This window comes from Mus musculus, chromosome 2 (genome assembly GCF_000001635.26).
Source record: "Mus musculus strain C57BL/6J chromosome 2, GRCm38.p6 C57BL/6J".
NCBI lineage: Eukaryota > Metazoa > Chordata > Mammalia > Rodentia > Muridae > Mus > Mus musculus.
The window spans coordinates 125,918,066-125,937,347 of record NC_000068.7 but is presented as its reverse complement, the minus strand read 5'-3'; the positions used below and the strand labels follow the sequence as shown (position 1 = coordinate 125,937,347).

Below are 19,282 nucleotides of genomic sequence, written 5' to 3'. Positions count from 1 at the left end.
GAAAGTAATTCCTGTGTTATTTGAGGTTCTATTAGAGCTAGAAAAAAAGCTAGAAATGTCTTGCTTAAGCCTACACCAGGAAGCATTTTCCCTTATCAGTCCTGGCATTTCTAGTTTTAAAAGTGATGCTTTTTTACCCAAGGAGCTAAAGGGAACTGCAACCCTATAGGTGGAACAACAATATGAACTAACCAGTACCCCGGAGCTCTTGTCTCTAGCTGCATATGTATCAAAAGATGGCCTAGTCGGCCATCACTGGAAAGAGAGGCCCATTGGACTTGCAAACTTTATATGCCCCAGTACAGGGGAACACCAGGGCCAAAAAGGGGGAGTGGGTGAGTAGGGGAGTGGGAGGGTGGGTATGGGGGACTTTTGGGATAGCATTGGAAATGTAAATGAGGAAAATACCTAATAAAAAAATACTCAAAAAAAAAGTGGTGCTTTTAATCCAGTTTGAGCTGATTTTTGTGCAAGGTGAAAAAGTTACATATCTAATTTAACTCTTCTACAAATGGATGTCTAATTTCGTCAGTACTACTTATTGAACAGATATCTTTTATCCAGTTCATGTCTCTTATACCTTGGTCAAAAATTAAGTGGGTTGGGGCTAGAGAGATGACTCAGGAGTTAAGAACACATAGTTTTCTTGCAGAGGACCCAAGCAAGGTTCCCACCCACATCGAGCAACTCACAAGTGCCTGTACCTCCAACCCCAGGGAATCCATCCAGCGCCATCTCCTGGCCTCTGCAAGCACCTGCCCTCTTGTCCTTATAGCTCACACACAGGCACACACAAAGAGCTCCCGAAAGGTTTCAGTTTTTAATTATGTGGGGAGTTTAAGCACACCTGAGGGCAGATGGCTCTGGAGGCCAGCGGCACTGGATCCCCTGGAGTTGGAGTTACCATGGTTACAACGTGTAAAGCTACTGTGTTTCCTGACACTGACACCAGGGAAAAGCAGTGCAGTGATTTTGAAGAATCGCCAGAAGACCTGCCCTTTCATAGTTGATACTGAATGTTGTGTGTTCTCCAAGAAGTCCATCTACTTAAAACTAAAACTAAGAGTGACTCAAGAAATTCTACCATTGCATCTGAAATGCATGTCATAGGTAACCCACTGTCAGCATCCTCTTTTGAATGAAGCTGAAGAAGGGAAAGAGGAACCTTCTTATTAACCGTCTTCTTAAAGGACAAATGTATATGAGCACATGAATGACCAGAGATCTGAGACAAGGAAGCCGCTCTGCACAGCAGTCATGGACCTGGAGGTTACCAATCCTGATTGCCAAATGGCATGTGTTTGTGCAAGGGAAGAAACCAAAATGTTCATTTCTCTATGGAGAAGCATTTAGATCCTCTGTAGCAGGTATTTAGAATTAAAGATTTAATGGGCTATTTCTCAGAAATTTGAGAAGCTTGAATGAGGGCGAATGACATCTCAACTCTCCTCCACTTTTGGAGAAAAACCAATTTGCACTTTAAATAAACAGCATATTGCCTTCTTATAGTCCCTTTAACAGTGAATGTGGCTTTCAGTGTCCATGCCTGGGTAAGACTGAAGGTGACTTTTCTCCTGCATACTGACTACAACTGCCTGCTCTCACATGTGCATTGGGGCAAAGGTGGCACCAACATCCCCGGGTGGCCAATCACTTCTGACTGGACTTAAGGCTTGCTCCAGCCTGTACTTGGAGTGATTACTGGGTCCAAGAACCTAATGCTAGACAGGCTTTAGGCCCTGGGGGAGAACTTACTCTATTATTCTGCTGAATAGACATAGTACTAAACCAATTTCTAATTATTTAGTATTATTGTATCCATAAATTACTACATCTCTCAATTCATACCAGAAAAACTTCCTTCTCCAATAGAGGCAAAGACCCACAATTTGTCAAGTTGACAACAGTAAAAGGCTGTAGAATTCTCAGCATTAATGGGACATCTTATCATAATCCTTCTTCCCAATGCTCACTGAGAAAGAAGAGGTGGAGAGAATCTAAGAGCCAGAGGCAGTACAGGACTAAAATGAAACCGTGGTTTCCAAACACAACATAGTAGTTGTGAGATCAACTCACAGCAGTGTGACAGCAAGCCACACAACACCTGTGTAAGCTCAAGTCAGATAAAATCTCAGCATGGAAAGGGGAGGTGGGCGTGATGTTCCTCCCCTACCTAAGAAGTGATTGGCAATTGACAACTGCTGGGAAATGTAGTAAATTTTCTTGAAGTCAAATTTAAGAGTGTGGCCCCTGGTCATTCAACCATGCTCCAGTGTATGGCCAAACCCTCCAAGAAAAATAGGACTCAGTGGGTTTAGTTGGGGTTTGTAGTTTAGAGTATTGGTGTCGTCGTTACTTTTGGTTCAGTTTGGTTTGGTTTTTGAGGCAGAATCTTACAATGTCACAACTGCTAGCCTGAAACTCATTATGTAGACCAGGCTGACCTCTGCTTCCCCAATAATGGGGGGATTAAAGGCATATACTGCCACCCAACATGAACTTCAGGGTTTAAAAAAAGACAAATTTGGCTGGTTAAGGGGTGGAGTGTGATTACTATCAAAAGACACGCCATTAAATTCTCCAAGAACTAACTGAGAAAAAGGAACTGTGCCTGCTTTTAAGCAAATTAAGTCTTATTTATGAGAAAATTTGGTTTTTAAAATGTGTTTTAGCTATATCATCTTGGAAAGCAATATGTACCAAGTAGCCAAATTCAGTTGCCAATTTCAATGGCACATATGGAGTTATACAATTAAATTCCAATGTATTTCAACTAGATGTGATGGCACATGATCATTATTAGCACCTAGGAGATACAGGCTGGAGGGTGGCAATTTTGAGGCATTCTAGACCAGTTCCAGGCCAGCCTAGGGTACACACAAGGTCCTCAGGAGACATCCGCAATAATAAGAGGCTCTGAATTTGATTAAAAACCTCAGCTACAAAAGACATGCCCTCTCTTCTAGTCAGCTCTCTGAAGACATTCCCCAAAGGGCCTGGCAGTCTCACTACTGTTTCAGAGATACAGGCTAGCTCCGGATTCTTCCTGTGTCTTTAGAAGGGAGCAGTCACAACACGAAGCTGTCACATGCATCACACTTGTTCCAGGTCACTGTGGCTCTGGCAGAGAGGCTAGAATTCCGTGTTAAGAGCCAGAAAATAAAGTTGTATATGTCTGGAGTCTCCTCAGGACACCAGCACTTACTCATCAACCTCAAGGTAGAAACAGCAGTGAGTAATCCCTCAGGGAGAACCCTGGGGCTGCCACCTCCCAAAGAGGAAGTGTGTCCCAGCAGGAAATGGTCATTGAACAAGCACTGCTTCTGCTCCATCTGTGTACTGCCAAGGTGCTATGAAGCTTAATATTACATCTCCCTTCACAATTTTAATAATTATCTCAATGAGTAGACTAAAATTTAGAAATTTAAATCTTTATTTAAAAAAAAAAAAGAAGTTCAATCCCCAAATTTTCCAGGAAGAAAAAAACAAAACAACAAAAACTTACTTTTCCTAAATTGCTGTAGCTGTACTCTTTGAACTTGACAGCCTTATAAAGCAGGAGTCAAATAGAAGACTCTATGAGAGCTACGGATGCTTTCATAGTAAGTCAATAGGAGTCAGTTTATTACCCCACCCAGTTAGTAAAATAATAGCAGAAATAGATGATGATCACTGCAGAGTCCCACAACTGATAGAGGTGCAGAGAATAGCAGACTTTGGAACACTCATCCCTAAATACTACATCGGTATCACACCCTCCTGCCAAGGCTGGGGGATTACTGCAGAAGAGAAAGCATAGCCAGGGGCAGAGGACGACTACAAGTCAACAGTGCTTTCCGGAAATGGGCATTTGTTTAACATGTCTCTCCACTTCCACATTCTGTTTTACCTGAGATATGAACTGCATCCATCTTGTTAATTTTTGTGTCCCTAACTGGCTGACATGAGCCTAGGATGAACATCTATTAAATGAAGGAATGACTACTCTGTCCCAATTCTTTCTCTCTACAAGTATGGGGATCCCTCTACATACCTAAGAAGTATAAGTGCTACAAACTGTAGCGAGATCTCTGCTTACCTTATAAATAAGGAAGTAAGGCTTCTTTGAGGGTCATTTAGAAATATTTCAAAGAAGGCTAAATAAAAACAAAACAAAACTGTACTGAACATGTGGGAAGGCCCTTGAGGGTGGTAGCCATGCCCTTGTGACTGCAGGGGATACTAGGAGATGCTGAGGTAAGATATACCAGCCTTAGGCCTTACAGGGATAGTCAAGTATGGGGGAGGACACTTAATAAGAGATCAACAAATAGGGCTGGTTCCCATTAGAGAACTTTCACTAGCATGGTCCAGGAATCCTAAACTGCCAGTCTGGAATGCTGTAATCTAATACCATAGAACTTCAGCCTGGAGGCCTGTGGCCTGAGCCTTGGACCAGGACTGAACTATGCAGCCAGCACTTCCCTTATTTGCATGGCAGAGATTGCACAACTAAAAATTACATGGGTGCAGGTAAAGTACCCAGCCAGCCTGGACTGCCCTTCTCAGGACAGAGATTACAGGCCAGGAAAGGGCACACAAAGAAACTCACCCTAAGTCAACTAGTCTCCTAAATGGAGGAAGCCCAACCGATCCATCACCCCAGCTAACAGCCCCCCATGCTGTCGGTGGGACTGAAGTCCCTGCCTGGACCACTTCCTTCTTGAACTGTATACCATAAGTTACTTTTTCTGTGATGGTTCAAAGAGTGAATTCCTCCACTGCCTGACAGTTCCTTCCCAACTACTGGCTGCTCAACTCAGTTCAGTACAAGGCTTCTTTTACTTTATTCCAAAGCAATGGGGAACTTTGGGGCAGTGGTAAACAAAGGGGGAAGGGGGGAGAGGTACTTCATCAGGTAAAATGTCTAAGCCATCATGTCAGCCATCATTTGTAGAATGAGTGGGAAGAAGACAAACAGATCTGAGGAACAGTACAGAAGAGGATACTGGGGCTGCTACACACCATTTGACCGATTGAAGAGTAAAAGGCTTTTGGGGAGGTGGGGGCTGAGCATATGTGGACATGCTCACTTGAGAGGTCTATAATGTTTTTTCATTATACCCTGGGTCCAGCCTGTCTTCTGCATGTTCCTGGTGAAGCCACATGCCATTCTGGGCACTGTGTGATGGGTCATGTCTTTGTCCTTTAGCGTATCACATTGCTCACTACTGATTACATACTACCTGCTTCCTGTCGGCCTCTGAATTTTAACTCCATTCTCTCTGGTCCTATGAACGGAACCCCCGCCATGCCTGCTGCACACTGCACAATGGTGACTCAATACAGACTTCCTTAATAGAGCTAAGCCTTAACTGCCAAAGGTTCTACCCTGCAGAACACAAAACTACCTTGCCTTCCTGCTGGTAGGTATCTCCCTAGCAGACATAAAGAAATCGTCCTTCCGAGCTCACAGGGATGCCAGCACAACTACATTCTGAGATACTGGTAATGTCCTAATGCACAAATGAAGTGTCCGATGGGATGGAGGGAAGGGCAAGGCTGCCAAGACCCCTGCTGGGAAAATAAGATCAGTTGCTGTCATTTCTTCAATTGTCTTTCTCCACCTATGAAACAAACTCACATGGATTTGCCCTTAAGAAAATGTCTGCTTCTATTCTGGCCTATCCATCACAAATGGCCATTGTCCAGTCTTCCCCAGTGCATCCCAGAACACTCAGTTGTGAAGTTCATTCAGTTTCTAAAGAACAAGAAGAGAACAGAAGATCCAGCTATTGTTTATCTGTTAGGAATCAGATTGCTCCAGATACAAAGACTTGCAGTGAGAATGCTGTGGCTGCAGTCAGGGTGCTGCTCTGAAGTGGAGGAAACTACAAACCATAGAGGACAAGCAAGGGAAGAATAGGCATGCTGCAAGTTCCATTGGTTTGCCACATCCGTACCTTTGCCGCCAGTCGACACTCCATCACCCTGACATTGAAATGTGAAGTGGCCGCCTTGTTCATTTCCATGCAGCTGTTGGCAATCACAAAGACTGCCCCACTGGGGAGCTTCACATTAGTCGCTCTCAGAGGGCTAAATTCTATTAACTTGGCCTATTGGAAGAAAAGCAACAGAGGAAACAATAATTTATTAGGATTCAGAAAAACATTTAAGCTTTTATGCACTCATTTTATCTTAAGAAAACCTTCTCTAAAAACGCTGTATTTGCTCAAACATTGTTTACTGATAGCCAGGCATTACACTAGGCGCAGGAGACACAGCAGTGAACAGGACAGGTTCTGCCTCTGCCACAGTTGCTGAGAGGAGACATGAAATTATGTCTCCACATTGTAAGTATCACAGTGGTAGCATTGCAAAGTTCACAGTCTTACTCAGATACTTAATAGAAAGACCTAATCAGACAACTTAGTAGCCTTTGGAAAAGGAAATCTGGGCTGGAGAGATGGCTCAGCAGTTAAGAGCACTAGCTGCTCCTCTAGAGGTCCTGAATTCAACTCCCAACAACCACATGGTGGCTCACAACCATTTGTAATGGGATCTGATGTTCTCTTCTGGTGTGTCTGAACACAGCGACAATATGCTGATATATATAAAATAAATAAAAACATCTTTAAAAACAAAACAAAAAGGAAATCTACACTGAGTCCTAAAAGATGCTTAAAGGTGTCAGAAAGGAGGAGGAGTTTCTGTACGTGTGGAGAAGCAACAAATGACACCTGTGTGATTTGGGTGCACCGACCTGGCTGAAGCTTAGAGCTTGTGGAATGAGAGGCTAGGACAGGGCAGAAGGGAGAGTTAGAAGGTGATGCACATTGCAAGGCCAGAGAACAAGGACTCTCCAGACCGTGAGCCTAACTTACACTAGCATCAGAGCTTCCAGCGCTGCATCTGCTTGCCAGTTCACATCCCAAACTCCGAAAGAATAATGTTAGTGTTAAAATAAATTTCCTTATACCTCATGTCTTTGGCCTAAAAGAATCAATGAAAATATATTCTTAATCGGAAGAATCCAGGTGTTCTTGGAAAACAGCCAAGCCTGAAGGGATCTGATATAAAGCTAAGAGAGATCTTAAAGAGAGGCCTGCTTCTATTTTGGAAATAGGCAGTTCATAGGCAAAAACCCAAACCTCTGTCTTGCCTGAGGAGCTGACAGCCAAGAGGAAGTGGTACTGGACCGGAGAATGTATTCCTGGCCTGCCGTCAGCATTCTTCCTCCCACCACCAAAGCCCCAAAAATGTTGACAGAGAAAAATGACACCAAAGAGTAATTTACAAAAAGTGGGCTGTGCATATATGTGGTAAGAGAACTAACATTTGGGTTTGAAGCCAACATGAGATTATGAAACACCACAAGATGAAGTGATTTCATGCAAGGTCAGGAAAGGAGGTCCCCAGGAGGGGTTGAGAAATCTCATCTTAACAATGAGATGTGGGGTGGGGGGGCCTAGACACATTAGAAAAATAAGTCTAAAGTGTGCTTCTGGATGTTCAGGGTCAGGGGATCAATACGAAATAGAGTCCACTTGCTCACTACTAGACCTGAGTTACAAGATAGCTGGGCAGTGGGCTACAGTAGAGTCTGAAAGAATAGACCTCCCATAACCACACATGCTGGGGGCTGCAAGCCTTCCCCTCCATAGAGACTTTCCCAAGTTGAAATTTCCAAATGGCTCAGTGCTACTTACAGTTCCTTCTTCTGCAAGGAATGATATGGACTGGTCCATGCCGCCACCTTCAGTGCCTATGTAGCGCTCACTCTTGGCACAGATTTCTGCAAGTTCCACCTGGAAGAACAAACATTCATTTGTACTGGGATACGGTTGCAATCTATTTTTCAGCCAGATATGTCAATTAGGTTTGAATTCCAGTGCCAACTCTGGTCAGTTACATAGGAACTGAATAGAGCAATGTGCTCTTCACAGAAGTTCTAGACTCCCATTGGACACAGCAGGGAGACTTACCAAGATCAAGTGCCAACTCCATGGTGGGTCTAGAATGAGAGCAGAGAGTGCATGCTGATTTTTCTATCCCTAAAAGACTGCAGTGCATGCAGCCTCCCTTATCTTTCTGTGGACACTCTCTCTCCTCCTCTGGCAATAATTCATTTGGATTTGTCTCCAGACAGTGACAATGACAATTCCAAAGCCAAGGCAGGCCAAAGCTTCCAAGCCAAAATAATGTTGCCCCTCTCACATGTTAAGTGTGAGGATAGAAGTTCTCACTCTAGGTACAGCCATGATGAAGAAACTGGATGAAGAAGTGTGATCCTGTCCATACTAAAAATGTTAAGGGATCGTTATTTGTTTCCTATTTATTAATGATAAGTTCAAAATCTTCATCTTGTATCCAAAGCCTTCTAAGCTTGTAACCAAACTGAACATAAAATTGGTTTACCATTCTTTTCTAAGTAGGGATGTCTTCCTGACCAGTGCACACATAATTATAGAACCTAGTGCTGATTCATGCTTCCTGTAGAAATCCTAATGCCACTCAATATCCAGGTCATTGGCCACATATTCCACATATCCACAGGTGAGTGGCAAGCTGACCACTCAGATCTTCTGCTATCATAGAGGTTTCCTGAAATCCTGACCTCTGCAGCTCCAACAGTGGCACCTAGTTACCCGCATTGCTCTTCAGTTACATGGTCCTTCTTCCCAGGCTTGAGTTAAGACTCACTCGCCCCATTAGCCGTTCAGATTGATGAGCTGAAACCCTGATGTACTATGTCCATCTCTTGCCTTCTTGCTTATCTACATCTTCTCAATGTGGTGCACAAGTTCTTCTAGCCTTAGCTCACTGCTCACCTCTCCAGTCTGTTCTCCCAGCACTGTTCCCAAAATACCTTCAATTCAGAAACATGGAACAAATGCTGTTCTTCCTGACTGCCCAGAACTTACCTCTGCTCAGGACTCTGCTATCCCTGTTTCAATACCTCAGTACTCCCAAATGCACACGCACCATAGAATTCCTCTCTGCTCTCCCAACATCTAACATTATGATCACTGTGAGTCTTGCTTTAAGTGAGCTTGTCTTTCTTCATGGAAGTCCATGAAGCACTGTGATAGCTACTCTTGGTTTTCAACTTGAGTAGACCTGGAATGAACTACAATTAAGAAATGGAGGGCACACTTGAAAGAGATTACTTTTGCTTGATTGACTTTGAGGTGGGAAGAACACACCTTTAATCTGAGTCACCCCTTCTGCTGGAAGCCTATCTGAGGACATGGAAGAAGGAAGCTTTTGCTCTTTGCCTGCTTGTCCTTGCCTTGCTAGCAAGTCTATTCCTTCACTGGCATTAAAGCTTTACTTCTTTGAGATTCCAGCAAATACCGAGGACCAGCTGAGACATCTTGCCTTGTGAACTAAGCAACTGCTAGATTCTTAGACTTTCCTTTCATAGCAGTCATTGTTGGATTAGCTGAACCACAGCCTGTAAGTCATTCCAGTGAATCAGATAGATAGATAGATAGATAGATAGATAGATAGATAGATGGATGGATGGATGGATGGATGGATAGATAGATAGATAGATAGATAGATAGATAGATAGATAGATAGATAGATTCATTCTATAAGCTATTACTCTAGAGAACCCTAATTCAGGTAAGCACCTACACCATCTACTTAAGTAGTCTTGGTTGGATCAGGATGCTTCTTTCTGGCCCTTAACTGTAACATGTTTCCACTGCATTTCTTTTTCCCCAAACACTGTGAGTCTGTGACAGATAAGCTGTGGTATTTCCTCAGTGACACTGCCTTACATGCTGCTAGGTATGTCCTAAAACTCAATAAACTGCTGCTGCTTCCCTCCCTGAGAAGAGCTGTCCAAATGCCATCTGATGGCTGTAGCAAGTGTCCTAGCTCTTGTTAGTCATGTGGCTTCACTAACATTAACTTTGCCTGGTGACATGAGGTAAACCTAGAATTTTGACATCAAAGGCTTTGCACATGACCGATGGTACACACAGCCAATGGTCTGTCTATAATAAATACATTAAAAATAAATTAGTGACCAAAAGGTCAAAACACTTACACTTAAAATGCAGAGAAACAATGTGCCCAGATGAAGCACAGCTTACATTAATCTGTAAGCTTGTAGGGGCCTGGTGCGCACCTAATTTTGACCTTGTATGAAAACTTAAAGTCAGCCCCTCAATGCAGCAAGGCCCACCATTGTTGAGTGTAAAGAATTAGCTGCAAGCCTTTGCCTACCCCATGGTATAGAGGAGAACGATGAGATTCAGGGACTTGGACATGGAGAAGCCAGGATCTGAGTGTCATCCATCTGACTCTGGTGTGCAAATTCCTTTCACACTTGAGTGGCTTCCCCAGATAGAGCTAATGTAACCAATGTTCAACTTCTATAAGGGACGTGAAAAGACAAATGAGGATCACCAAAATGTTAAGATTCTCCTTTGTATGAGGAAAGATATTTGAGCGCTGAGAAGTATTAATTACTTTATGAAGCTCATAAAGTGGGCTGCCAAGATGGCTCACCAATCTTTATTAAAGGCACTGTCACCAAGCCTGATAACCTGAGTTTGATTTCTGGGATCTACAGGGTGATAGAAGAGAACATATTCCTAAAGTTTCTCTTTGACTTTCACACATGCACATACAAGATAGATGGATGATACACATTTTAAGCTCTTAAAGTATGCCATGGTATACATTTATAGTTATAAGATGTTCGTGTGTGTGTGTGTGTGTGTGTGTGTGTGTGTGTGTGTAATCCACAGTGATTCCTCTGTCACTCACAGGGAAGAAGCCATCTCAACACTTGCTACTGTAACACCTGACAAATTCTAACTGGACAGACAATACTCAACAATTCTAAGTAGGGAAAAACAAAGAAAAGGAAAAAGAGAAAAGAAAAGGAAGGAAGAAATTGAAAGATAAAGGCTGACTTCATTGATGGAACCTTAGGGTAAATAAAAATACAGTGGGGAGAATCTAGGACCAGAAGCATCCTGACTGTGAAGTGAGCCAGAGTTCCCTTGCAACTGGCTGTGTGATCTTAGGTAAGATGCTTCACGTCTTCCAGTATCTATTTCCCATCTGCTAATTACTTCTCAGAATCCCATAAAACAGATGCTTCTCCATTTTGCAGATGAGAAGACTGAGTCATTTGTTGGGTAATAGCATACTGGAAGTTATTAAAGCTAAAATGCAAATTCAATTATATAATTCTACCATCCATATTCCTTTTTTCTTTTAGATTTATTTTTTTTTTTATGCATTGATGCTTTACCTGCCTATGTGTCTGTATGAGGGTGGCATATCCTCAGGAACTAGAATTACAGACAGTTGTAAGCTGTCATATGGTTGCTGGGATTTGAACCCAGGTCCTCTGGAAGATCAGCCAGTGTTTTTAAGTGCTGAACCATCTCTCTAACCCCCACCATCTATATTCTTAATTACCATGTTATATCACCTCCTATCCAGACTGAAGAGGAAAGCAATGCCCTCCAAGCCACAGAACTACTGTGACAACCCTAAAACTTAACTTAAAATATCACAAGTAAGAGCATGAGGACTCTAATGTAGTATATAAGTGTTGACAAGTGTTGATGTTGTTATTTTCACAAATGAATAAATAATCGTTTGATTTACAGAACATGATGGCTCAAGCTAGAGTCAAATACAGGATGTTTTAAAGATGTTCACAGCAAGACAGAACGTTAAAGATTCTGAAAGTCTCTAAATGGGCTGATTCAGTAATAAACAGTAAGGAACCATTAGGTGAACAGAAAAGTAGGGCCCCATTAAAAGGATCTCTGTCCACCTGCAGACAGGAGTTCCTACCCAATAAACAAAACATGCCTACCTGGAAAATTCAACAGCAGGCCTACCCACTAGCTGGCTTCCTCAGTGGCCCTAGCTCTGAGCCCTTAGCACTAAGTGGTGGGGTGAGGGGGAAGCAAAATGAGTAAGAGATATAAAGAAACTAGAAACAAAGGCTAAAAGAAACCTAAATCTGACTTAAGGAAAACATTTGCATAAGTCACACAGTAAACAAAATTAGTTAAGCCCATAGCCCAAGCCGGAAACTATAACCTGATCTCAAGGGGTCGTTCCTGGAGGGTTGCCAAGAACCTGAGTCATCCTGGACACTCAGGGTCATGTGGGTCTGTCTGCCAAGGTGCTTTTCCATCCTTTAAGATACTGGAAACGGAATCATTGCACATCTTTCAAAAATTCCATCATCCAGAGCAACTCAGAAAGGCACTGAATTGGTGCTTCTAATTTCTGAAATTGTACATGATTTTGAAAGAGTACACAAAACTAAGAAGCTGTCAAAAAGCATGTTAACAGATGTGTACAGGGAAATGAGCATCCTGGAGGTACTCACAGGACAGTCTGAATAACTCAGGAACCCAGTTGTGTGCAGGAAAGGGCAAGCTCACAGTTCTACCACACTGGGCCATCTGAACTTTCCCAGTTTCTCTAAACCCTTGAACACAAACACAGAGTCTGAGAACTCTCAAGCAAAGCCAACAAAGCTTGAGCCTACTAGGGCTCCTGCTTCCTCCCTCCACATGGTCCTCTGATCCTATGCCTATGCACTCCAGGAACCAGGTTCTCCCCAGCCAGTCTCTTGTGGCTTGACTTTTCTCACTCATCCTTAAAGAAGACAACTGGACTGTAGAAGCTTTGCTAACCTGTGGGTAAAGGACAAAGCCAGCGTCTGCCCTCCAGGAGCCAAAACACTGATCTTATCTGTAGGTCTTCAAAAGAACACAGAACTCTATTGTGCTAGACAGCTTCTATTTTCCCTCCAAATCAGCTCTGTGCCGTCTTCACCCTGCAGTCTACTAAGAAGGTTCCCCGGAGGAGGCTCCAGAGGAGTGAAGCTCCAGCATGTACCCTGCTTCTACTAAGACTTGGGACATTCAGAGGGACAGGAAGGAAGGTCATGCCCATCTCTAACAAAGTCGCTTTCAGGCCCAAGGGTAATCTTAGCTCAATTTGTTCTGGTAAAGAAATTGTTCTTTATTCATATTTTCTAAGCTAACCCTGACATATCTGGATGAGGTGAAAATTTTAATGGCTCTTGGAGAAGTTGTGGGAAGAGAAAACATAATCAAAGTATGTGAGGGTTTTTTTTTTTAACAAAAAAGATATCAGGTTCACAGCAAAAAAAAATAAAATAAAATAAAATAAATAAGCATGTTAAGTAAAAAACAATGACTTTACTTCCTGTCCTCCTTTTCCTGCCTCCAGCCCCTCTCATGAAACTTGCACCCTCAAATCTGCAGCCTCTTTTTATACATACATTCACATTATGTAACTAGAACTGCTGAGTCCATTAAGTGAACTGGCATTGTGATGTGTGCTCGTGAGTCAGATCCAGGCCTCCTTGTCCCCCCAGAGCCTTGCCACCTGCCCCACACTGAAATTCACATTCACATGCTCTCTCAAACGAAGCTAAACAAAAACAAATGAAAATCAAAAGAAACAAATTTAAAAAAAAAAACAAAATAAAACAAAAAGGGGAGTAATTAATTTTTTAAAGGTAGAAAAATCTCTCAATGGACTGCACAGTGAGGAGCTTGCAGGCCTTCCTTCCCAACATCCAACTCTAGAAAGAGTCACAAAGACATCCCTCCTACAAAGCAGGATGACCTCCAAGTGAGGCTGATAGGCTACCGTGGCTTCCTCCATCCATAGACAACACATAGGACAACCCTTGCGTGTTTAAACACTTTCCGGGCACTAATAGCAAGTCCATGAGAAAGGGCTTTATTGCTAAACAGACTTTCTAATGAAAAAAATGAATCATGTGGAGGCCAAGTAAACTGCCAAGGTCGCCCACTAGTAAATGTCAGGGCCAGCACTTGAACTGTGAGCCTGGCACGGGCTTAAAAACAAAATCCTCTTCTTTATCTGTAAGAGGAAAAGGATATTGGGGATGGCTCAAGAACTCAAAATTCAGGAGATTCAGAAAGCTTCTCTCCTTGCAGATTTCTCACAAGGACAATTAATTGGATCCCTTTCGCTATTTTAAATGTTAAAAAAAGAGGGTTCTGGCAAGAGGCAGTATCCACACACAAGGTAACTATTATTGGAAAGACGGGAAAGATAATTGAAAAAAAAGAAATTGTGGGAAGACCATAGGAGCAGGAGTCTTGCCAGACTGATGGAATTAGACAAAAATATGACCCAAGTCACTGCTACTAAATACCAGTGGGGCCCCCAGAGCCTGTGGTAAGGGCTGGTGTTGCTTCCTTGGCTGGCAGATTGCTTATTTTGGCTCTGACCTTCCAAAAAAAAAAAAAAAACGCTCAGTAATGATGATAATACAGGATGGGTGGCAGGCCTGCGATCTCTGTGGTTTGGCAAGCATGTCTTAGAACTGCATGTCCCTTCCCTGGAGACCTCCACTGCATGGGGAGGGTTCTTCAGACTGGGTTTTCAGCAGCATAGTCTTGGTCCCACTCTTAAGAACCAAAAGGAAGGATCGCTGAGTGTAAAGTCAGGACCCTCCAGCACAGTAAGGGCTGCAGTTCACACCTAGTCATTTTCCTGATGTGGGCTAGTGATACAGATGCAAACACTAGCCGGCCAAGAACTGTCACTCCATGAATCACAATCTCAAGCCACCAAATGCAGAGCAACCTCCAGACACTTTGACCCGGGAGAAAGGACTCCGTGTAAACAGCAGTTAACACAAAGGCATGAAGTGGAAGAACTGAAGACTTGTTATAGGAAGGAAATTGACTTGACTGAGCTCAGATGTTATGTGGAAAGTGAGTGCTACAGGCCATTACAAGAGAAAGCCAGAAAAGTGCCTGCACTTGTTTCAGAAGGTTGCACAGGTCCTCTTCGTGACTGTTGAGGTTTGTCGCACGAAAATACACAGAGTACTGGTCAACAACTTAGCAGTGTCAAAGCCCTTAAAAGGCACCATGAGTCATGGAGGCTACATATTCGTGAGTGGAAGATGCTTTGCTTGTGGAATGGGTTAGCCACCACAGACATCTGTCCCCCTTTGCACAGTAGCACCACATATGCCACCCACCAAGATATGGTACAGCATGAAGTTCATACCAGACACAGCTGCCCAGTGTTGAACTTCCCTGTGTCCAGAACCACAAGCTGAATAAACCTCTTTTCTTTTTAAATTACTCAGTCTCAAATATTCCACTATAGGAACAGAAAATATCGCAAGACAATTTGTACTTTATGTGCTCCAAAACCTCTGTGTGATAGAGTTTAAATTTAGGGATGACAGGACCTCTTCTGAAAATGGGAATGATTCTGCTACTTTGATCATGAAACCAATATAACTTTGTTTCAGCTTTGCTTGGCTTCTAAGAAATTCAGTAAGTAGGCTTAAAGAAAAGTTACATTAAGAAATGAACAATCAGGGCTGGAGAAATGGCTCAGCAGTTAAGATCACTCAGTGCTCTTGCAGAGGACCCACATTTGGTTCCCAGCACCGATATAACAGCATACAACCATCCAAAGCTCCAGTTGCAGAAGATCTGATGCCCTCTTCTGGTCTCCAAGGCCACCAAGCACACATATGGTACACTTATGCACACGCAGGCAAACATTCATATACATAAAATACAATTGAAAAACAAATCCATAATGTGTTTTTACTTTTTCTTTCCTTTGTCCTACTTTTCAACTTTTGATTCGTGACCTTATTGAATGTATATTCTTGGTTATATAATCATAGACTTTCATTTCAAGGTACAAAAAGATTGTCAGTATAATATAAAAGAACACTGAACCCTAGCCGACATCAGATTGGATAATCATGCAGAGTCAGGGGCAAGCAGGGCACATTCTGAAGAGGAGTGACAGCAGTGAGCAGCAGGAGGCTGCACAGAGCTGCAGGCCTGAGGTTGGCTCGGCTGCACTGTGTTCTTGCTTTGGTCCACCCGTGCTGGCTGCTCTCCTGCCGCTCCCTTTTAAATGGGAATGTTTACTCAGTGTGTCTTAGAAGTAGGTCCTTTTCTTTTTTGACAGCGACTCACAACCAAGAGTTTACTTTGAGTAATGAATTTCTCCACCTCTTGAAACATAGATATGAATGGCTTTGGCAACCAAGACAGTGGCATATAGGACACAGACTTGAAAAATATTTGTAAGAGCTTAAGGTGTAGCTCAGGGGAAGAACAAGCCCTTGCACTGAAACCCAAATTTAAAATAAAAGAGAGAAAGGAATGAAAGGAGGAAAAGAGAAAGACGAAGGGAGAGTGCAAAGGAAAGATGAGAGGGATGGAGAGAGAGAGGGAGGGAGGGATGAGGGAAATAAAGAAAAGAAATTGAATTTGGACTTTTCCCTCTTGTGGTACTTTGGTGTCCAGAGTCTTCCATGTAAACAAGCCAGGGGGCTAGGAAGATGGATGGCTCTGTGAAAAGAGTTTTTGTTCTTACCCACAAGCATAAAGACCTGAAAGCACATTGCCAGCATCCATGTAAAATGCTGGTCATAGCTGTACATAACTCCAGCCCTGGGAACATAGGCGAGTGGATCCTGAGGGTTCACTGGCCAGCCTAGTGAGAACTGCAAGCTTCAGGTTCCGTGAGAAGCTGCCTGAGGAAATAGAGGAGACAGCACAGCAATATCCTGCTCTGGTGTATGTACCTGAACACTTGCAGGTACCACACACCATAATCAGAATCAGCAGCATCATAACAAAACAAGCAGCCATGTGAGCCAGGCATTCCATCATTCCAGCCGAGAGCCAATCCTGAACCCTGTAACTAACTCACACTCTGAGCTGAAACCTGTTTAAACAGTTATTTTAAGCCCTGTTTTGGGAAGATTTCTTACACAGCAAAAGCTAACTGATAATAATACCCGCCTTTGCACTTCAATACACATACATAAAGCAAATATTCCTTTCTGAACTAAGCTAGTTTGAATTACTTATTTTTCCTTTCTAGCAAAAATCTTAATTCCCATATACCTTTCAAAATATTTTATCTTCACCGAAGCCCACAGACAACTTTAAACATTCGGCTCTATTGAATTTTTTAAATGCAACTGTCCACAAGTTACATAATGCTATGGTTTACTCTCCACAGGTCCATGCTAAGCCTCCAGGACTGTGAGCTAAGTAAACCTCTTTTTAATGAACAATAAAAAATGATCTAAGACATGCACACAGATATACACATGCACAAACACACATATACAAAAACACACACACATATACACACACACACAAACCAAATACACATACTCACACATGCACACACACACACACATATACAAACACATACACATATATACACACACACAAACCTAACACACATACTCACATAGACACACATGCATACTCATACACAAATCATACACACACACACACACACACACACACACACACACACACACACACAAAACTTCTCCAGCCTCCATAACCCTTATTCTTGCATAGTGTATAAACTTCTAGATTAGCTTATGTGTGCTGCCAAATTAACTAGCCCGTGTCACTTCTCATTAAGAAGAGATTCATAATGAACCTGCCTCTTGCTTTTGACACATATCCCTACTTGGCTTTTGTTTCATAGTCTACACTTGTCAAAGTGAGTTGATTTTCTCAGTCCACCATGTTCTCCCTGCCGTAGCCTTTGCAAATGCTCTTCCACCTGTATTTATTTAACAAATATTTATAAAGTGGCAACTGTCACAAAGCATTATTATTACATACTAGTTTCTGAAGGAACAGCAAAGTGAGAAAACAGTCGGGCATTGTAAACTCCCCTCGCCTTGAACTGCTTTGTCAGTAGGATTGAATTAAACAGCTTCTTCTGGGAACTTTTCTTGGATTTCTGGCCTCTGAATTCCATACTTCCTCTCTCTGCCAGAGCCCTTACCAGTGCAACCTAGTAGTTAAAGCAAGAGAGCTTCCTCAACTGCAAAGCTGGAGTTAAAATAATCACCCACTATATTTGGTCCCTGTAAAGACTGTAAAAGCCATGTATAAAACTAGAACACAATGAATATCACTATAATTATTGGGCAACCATAACCCCATCTAACATTCTATACCACTGCAAATGTTCATGGCCCAAATATTTACTCAAATGCCACATTATCAGACAGAGTCTTTCTTTCCTCTACAAAATATTTCTACCCACTTCTACCTTCCACCTCATAATCTGCTTTTCACTTAGATTTCATTTGTTTTCTATCTCTCTCCTCCCTCACAAAGTTCTGTGATAATGAATTTAAACCCTGCCCTTCCCTGTGCCTCAAATACTGCCTGCCTGGCACAAAGCAGATGTTCTATAAAACGTAAGTGTGTCACATGTGCAGCAAATGTGGCTTCCTTGAATGGCGACAGCTAAAGTACAAAGGTTTTATTTTTACCATAATCTTCAATGACAGAGTCCCCTATGCTAATAATAAGAATCTTTATTTAATATCAGTCACATTTTTATTCCTTAATACTCTAAAACAAGAATATATCACTTTTATAATAATAAAAAATACTTTTAAGGGCTCTACTAGTATTCCTGGAGAGATTAGGAAGTTAAATCTATTTTTAGCCACTAAAAATAATATGTCCACTTAACTCATTAGTCTGAAACCCCTCAAACCTAAAATTCATACTCAGGAGCTCATTCCCATTATTTTCTGTCAACATTTATGACTTTCAGCTAAAATGCCTGACTTGAAAATATTTCACTGATTCTCAATTTCTGATCAACAAGGAAAAACCATGACTTTTACCACTTTAATAACAGCTATAAAATTCCTGTCCCCTCTCTCCAAAAGAAAACCTTAGATGGCAGAAAATACACCTTAAAAAGTGGCTTGCAGTTTTAGAAATTCCCCCATCTCAAGCCACCGCTGTGTACCAGCACTGTGTACCAGCACTGTGTACCACTGCTGTGTACCACCACTGTGTACCACTGCTGTGTACCACCGCTGTGTACCACTGCTGTGTACCACCACTGTGTACCACTGCTGTGTACCACTGCTGTGTACCACTGCTGTGTACCCTCGCTGTGTACCACCGCTGTGTACCACCACTGTGTACCACTGCTGTGTACCACTGCTGTGTACCCTCGCTGTGTACCACCGCTGTGTACCACCACTGTGTACCACCGCTGTGTACCCCCGCTGTGTACCACTGCTGTGTACCACTGCTGTGTACCACTGCTGTGTACCACTGCTGTGTACCCCCGCTGTGTACCACCGCTGTGTACCCCCGCTGTGTACCACCGCTGTGTACCACCGCTGTGTACCCCCACTGTGTTCCACCACAGCACACTCTGTGCCAGCACATCTTTTGTTTTGTGCTCTCCT

At 42.6% G+C, this 19,282-nt stretch overlaps 1 protein-coding gene across 9 annotated transcripts in view; it reads right to left on the bottom strand.

The window, feature by feature from the left end:
* Galk2 (galactokinase 2) overlaps positions 1-19,282 on the bottom strand; it is a 125,190-nt gene that overhangs the window by 46,951 nt on the left and 58,957 nt on the right. For 8 of the 9 annotated variants that reach the window (NM_175154.3, XM_030252060.1, XM_006500153.4 and 5 more), the window contains 2 exons: positions 7,689-7,787; positions 5,943-6,095 (listed from right to left, as the gene is read on the bottom strand). In NM_175154.3, the coding sequence (NP_780363.1) occupies positions 5,943-6,095; positions 7,689-7,787 (252 nt within the window). Of the gene's footprint in view, positions 1-5,942; positions 6,096-7,688; positions 7,788-16,398; positions 16,782-19,282 lie in introns of those variants that run through there. The other variant, XM_011239771.3, reaches the window with a different exon arrangement.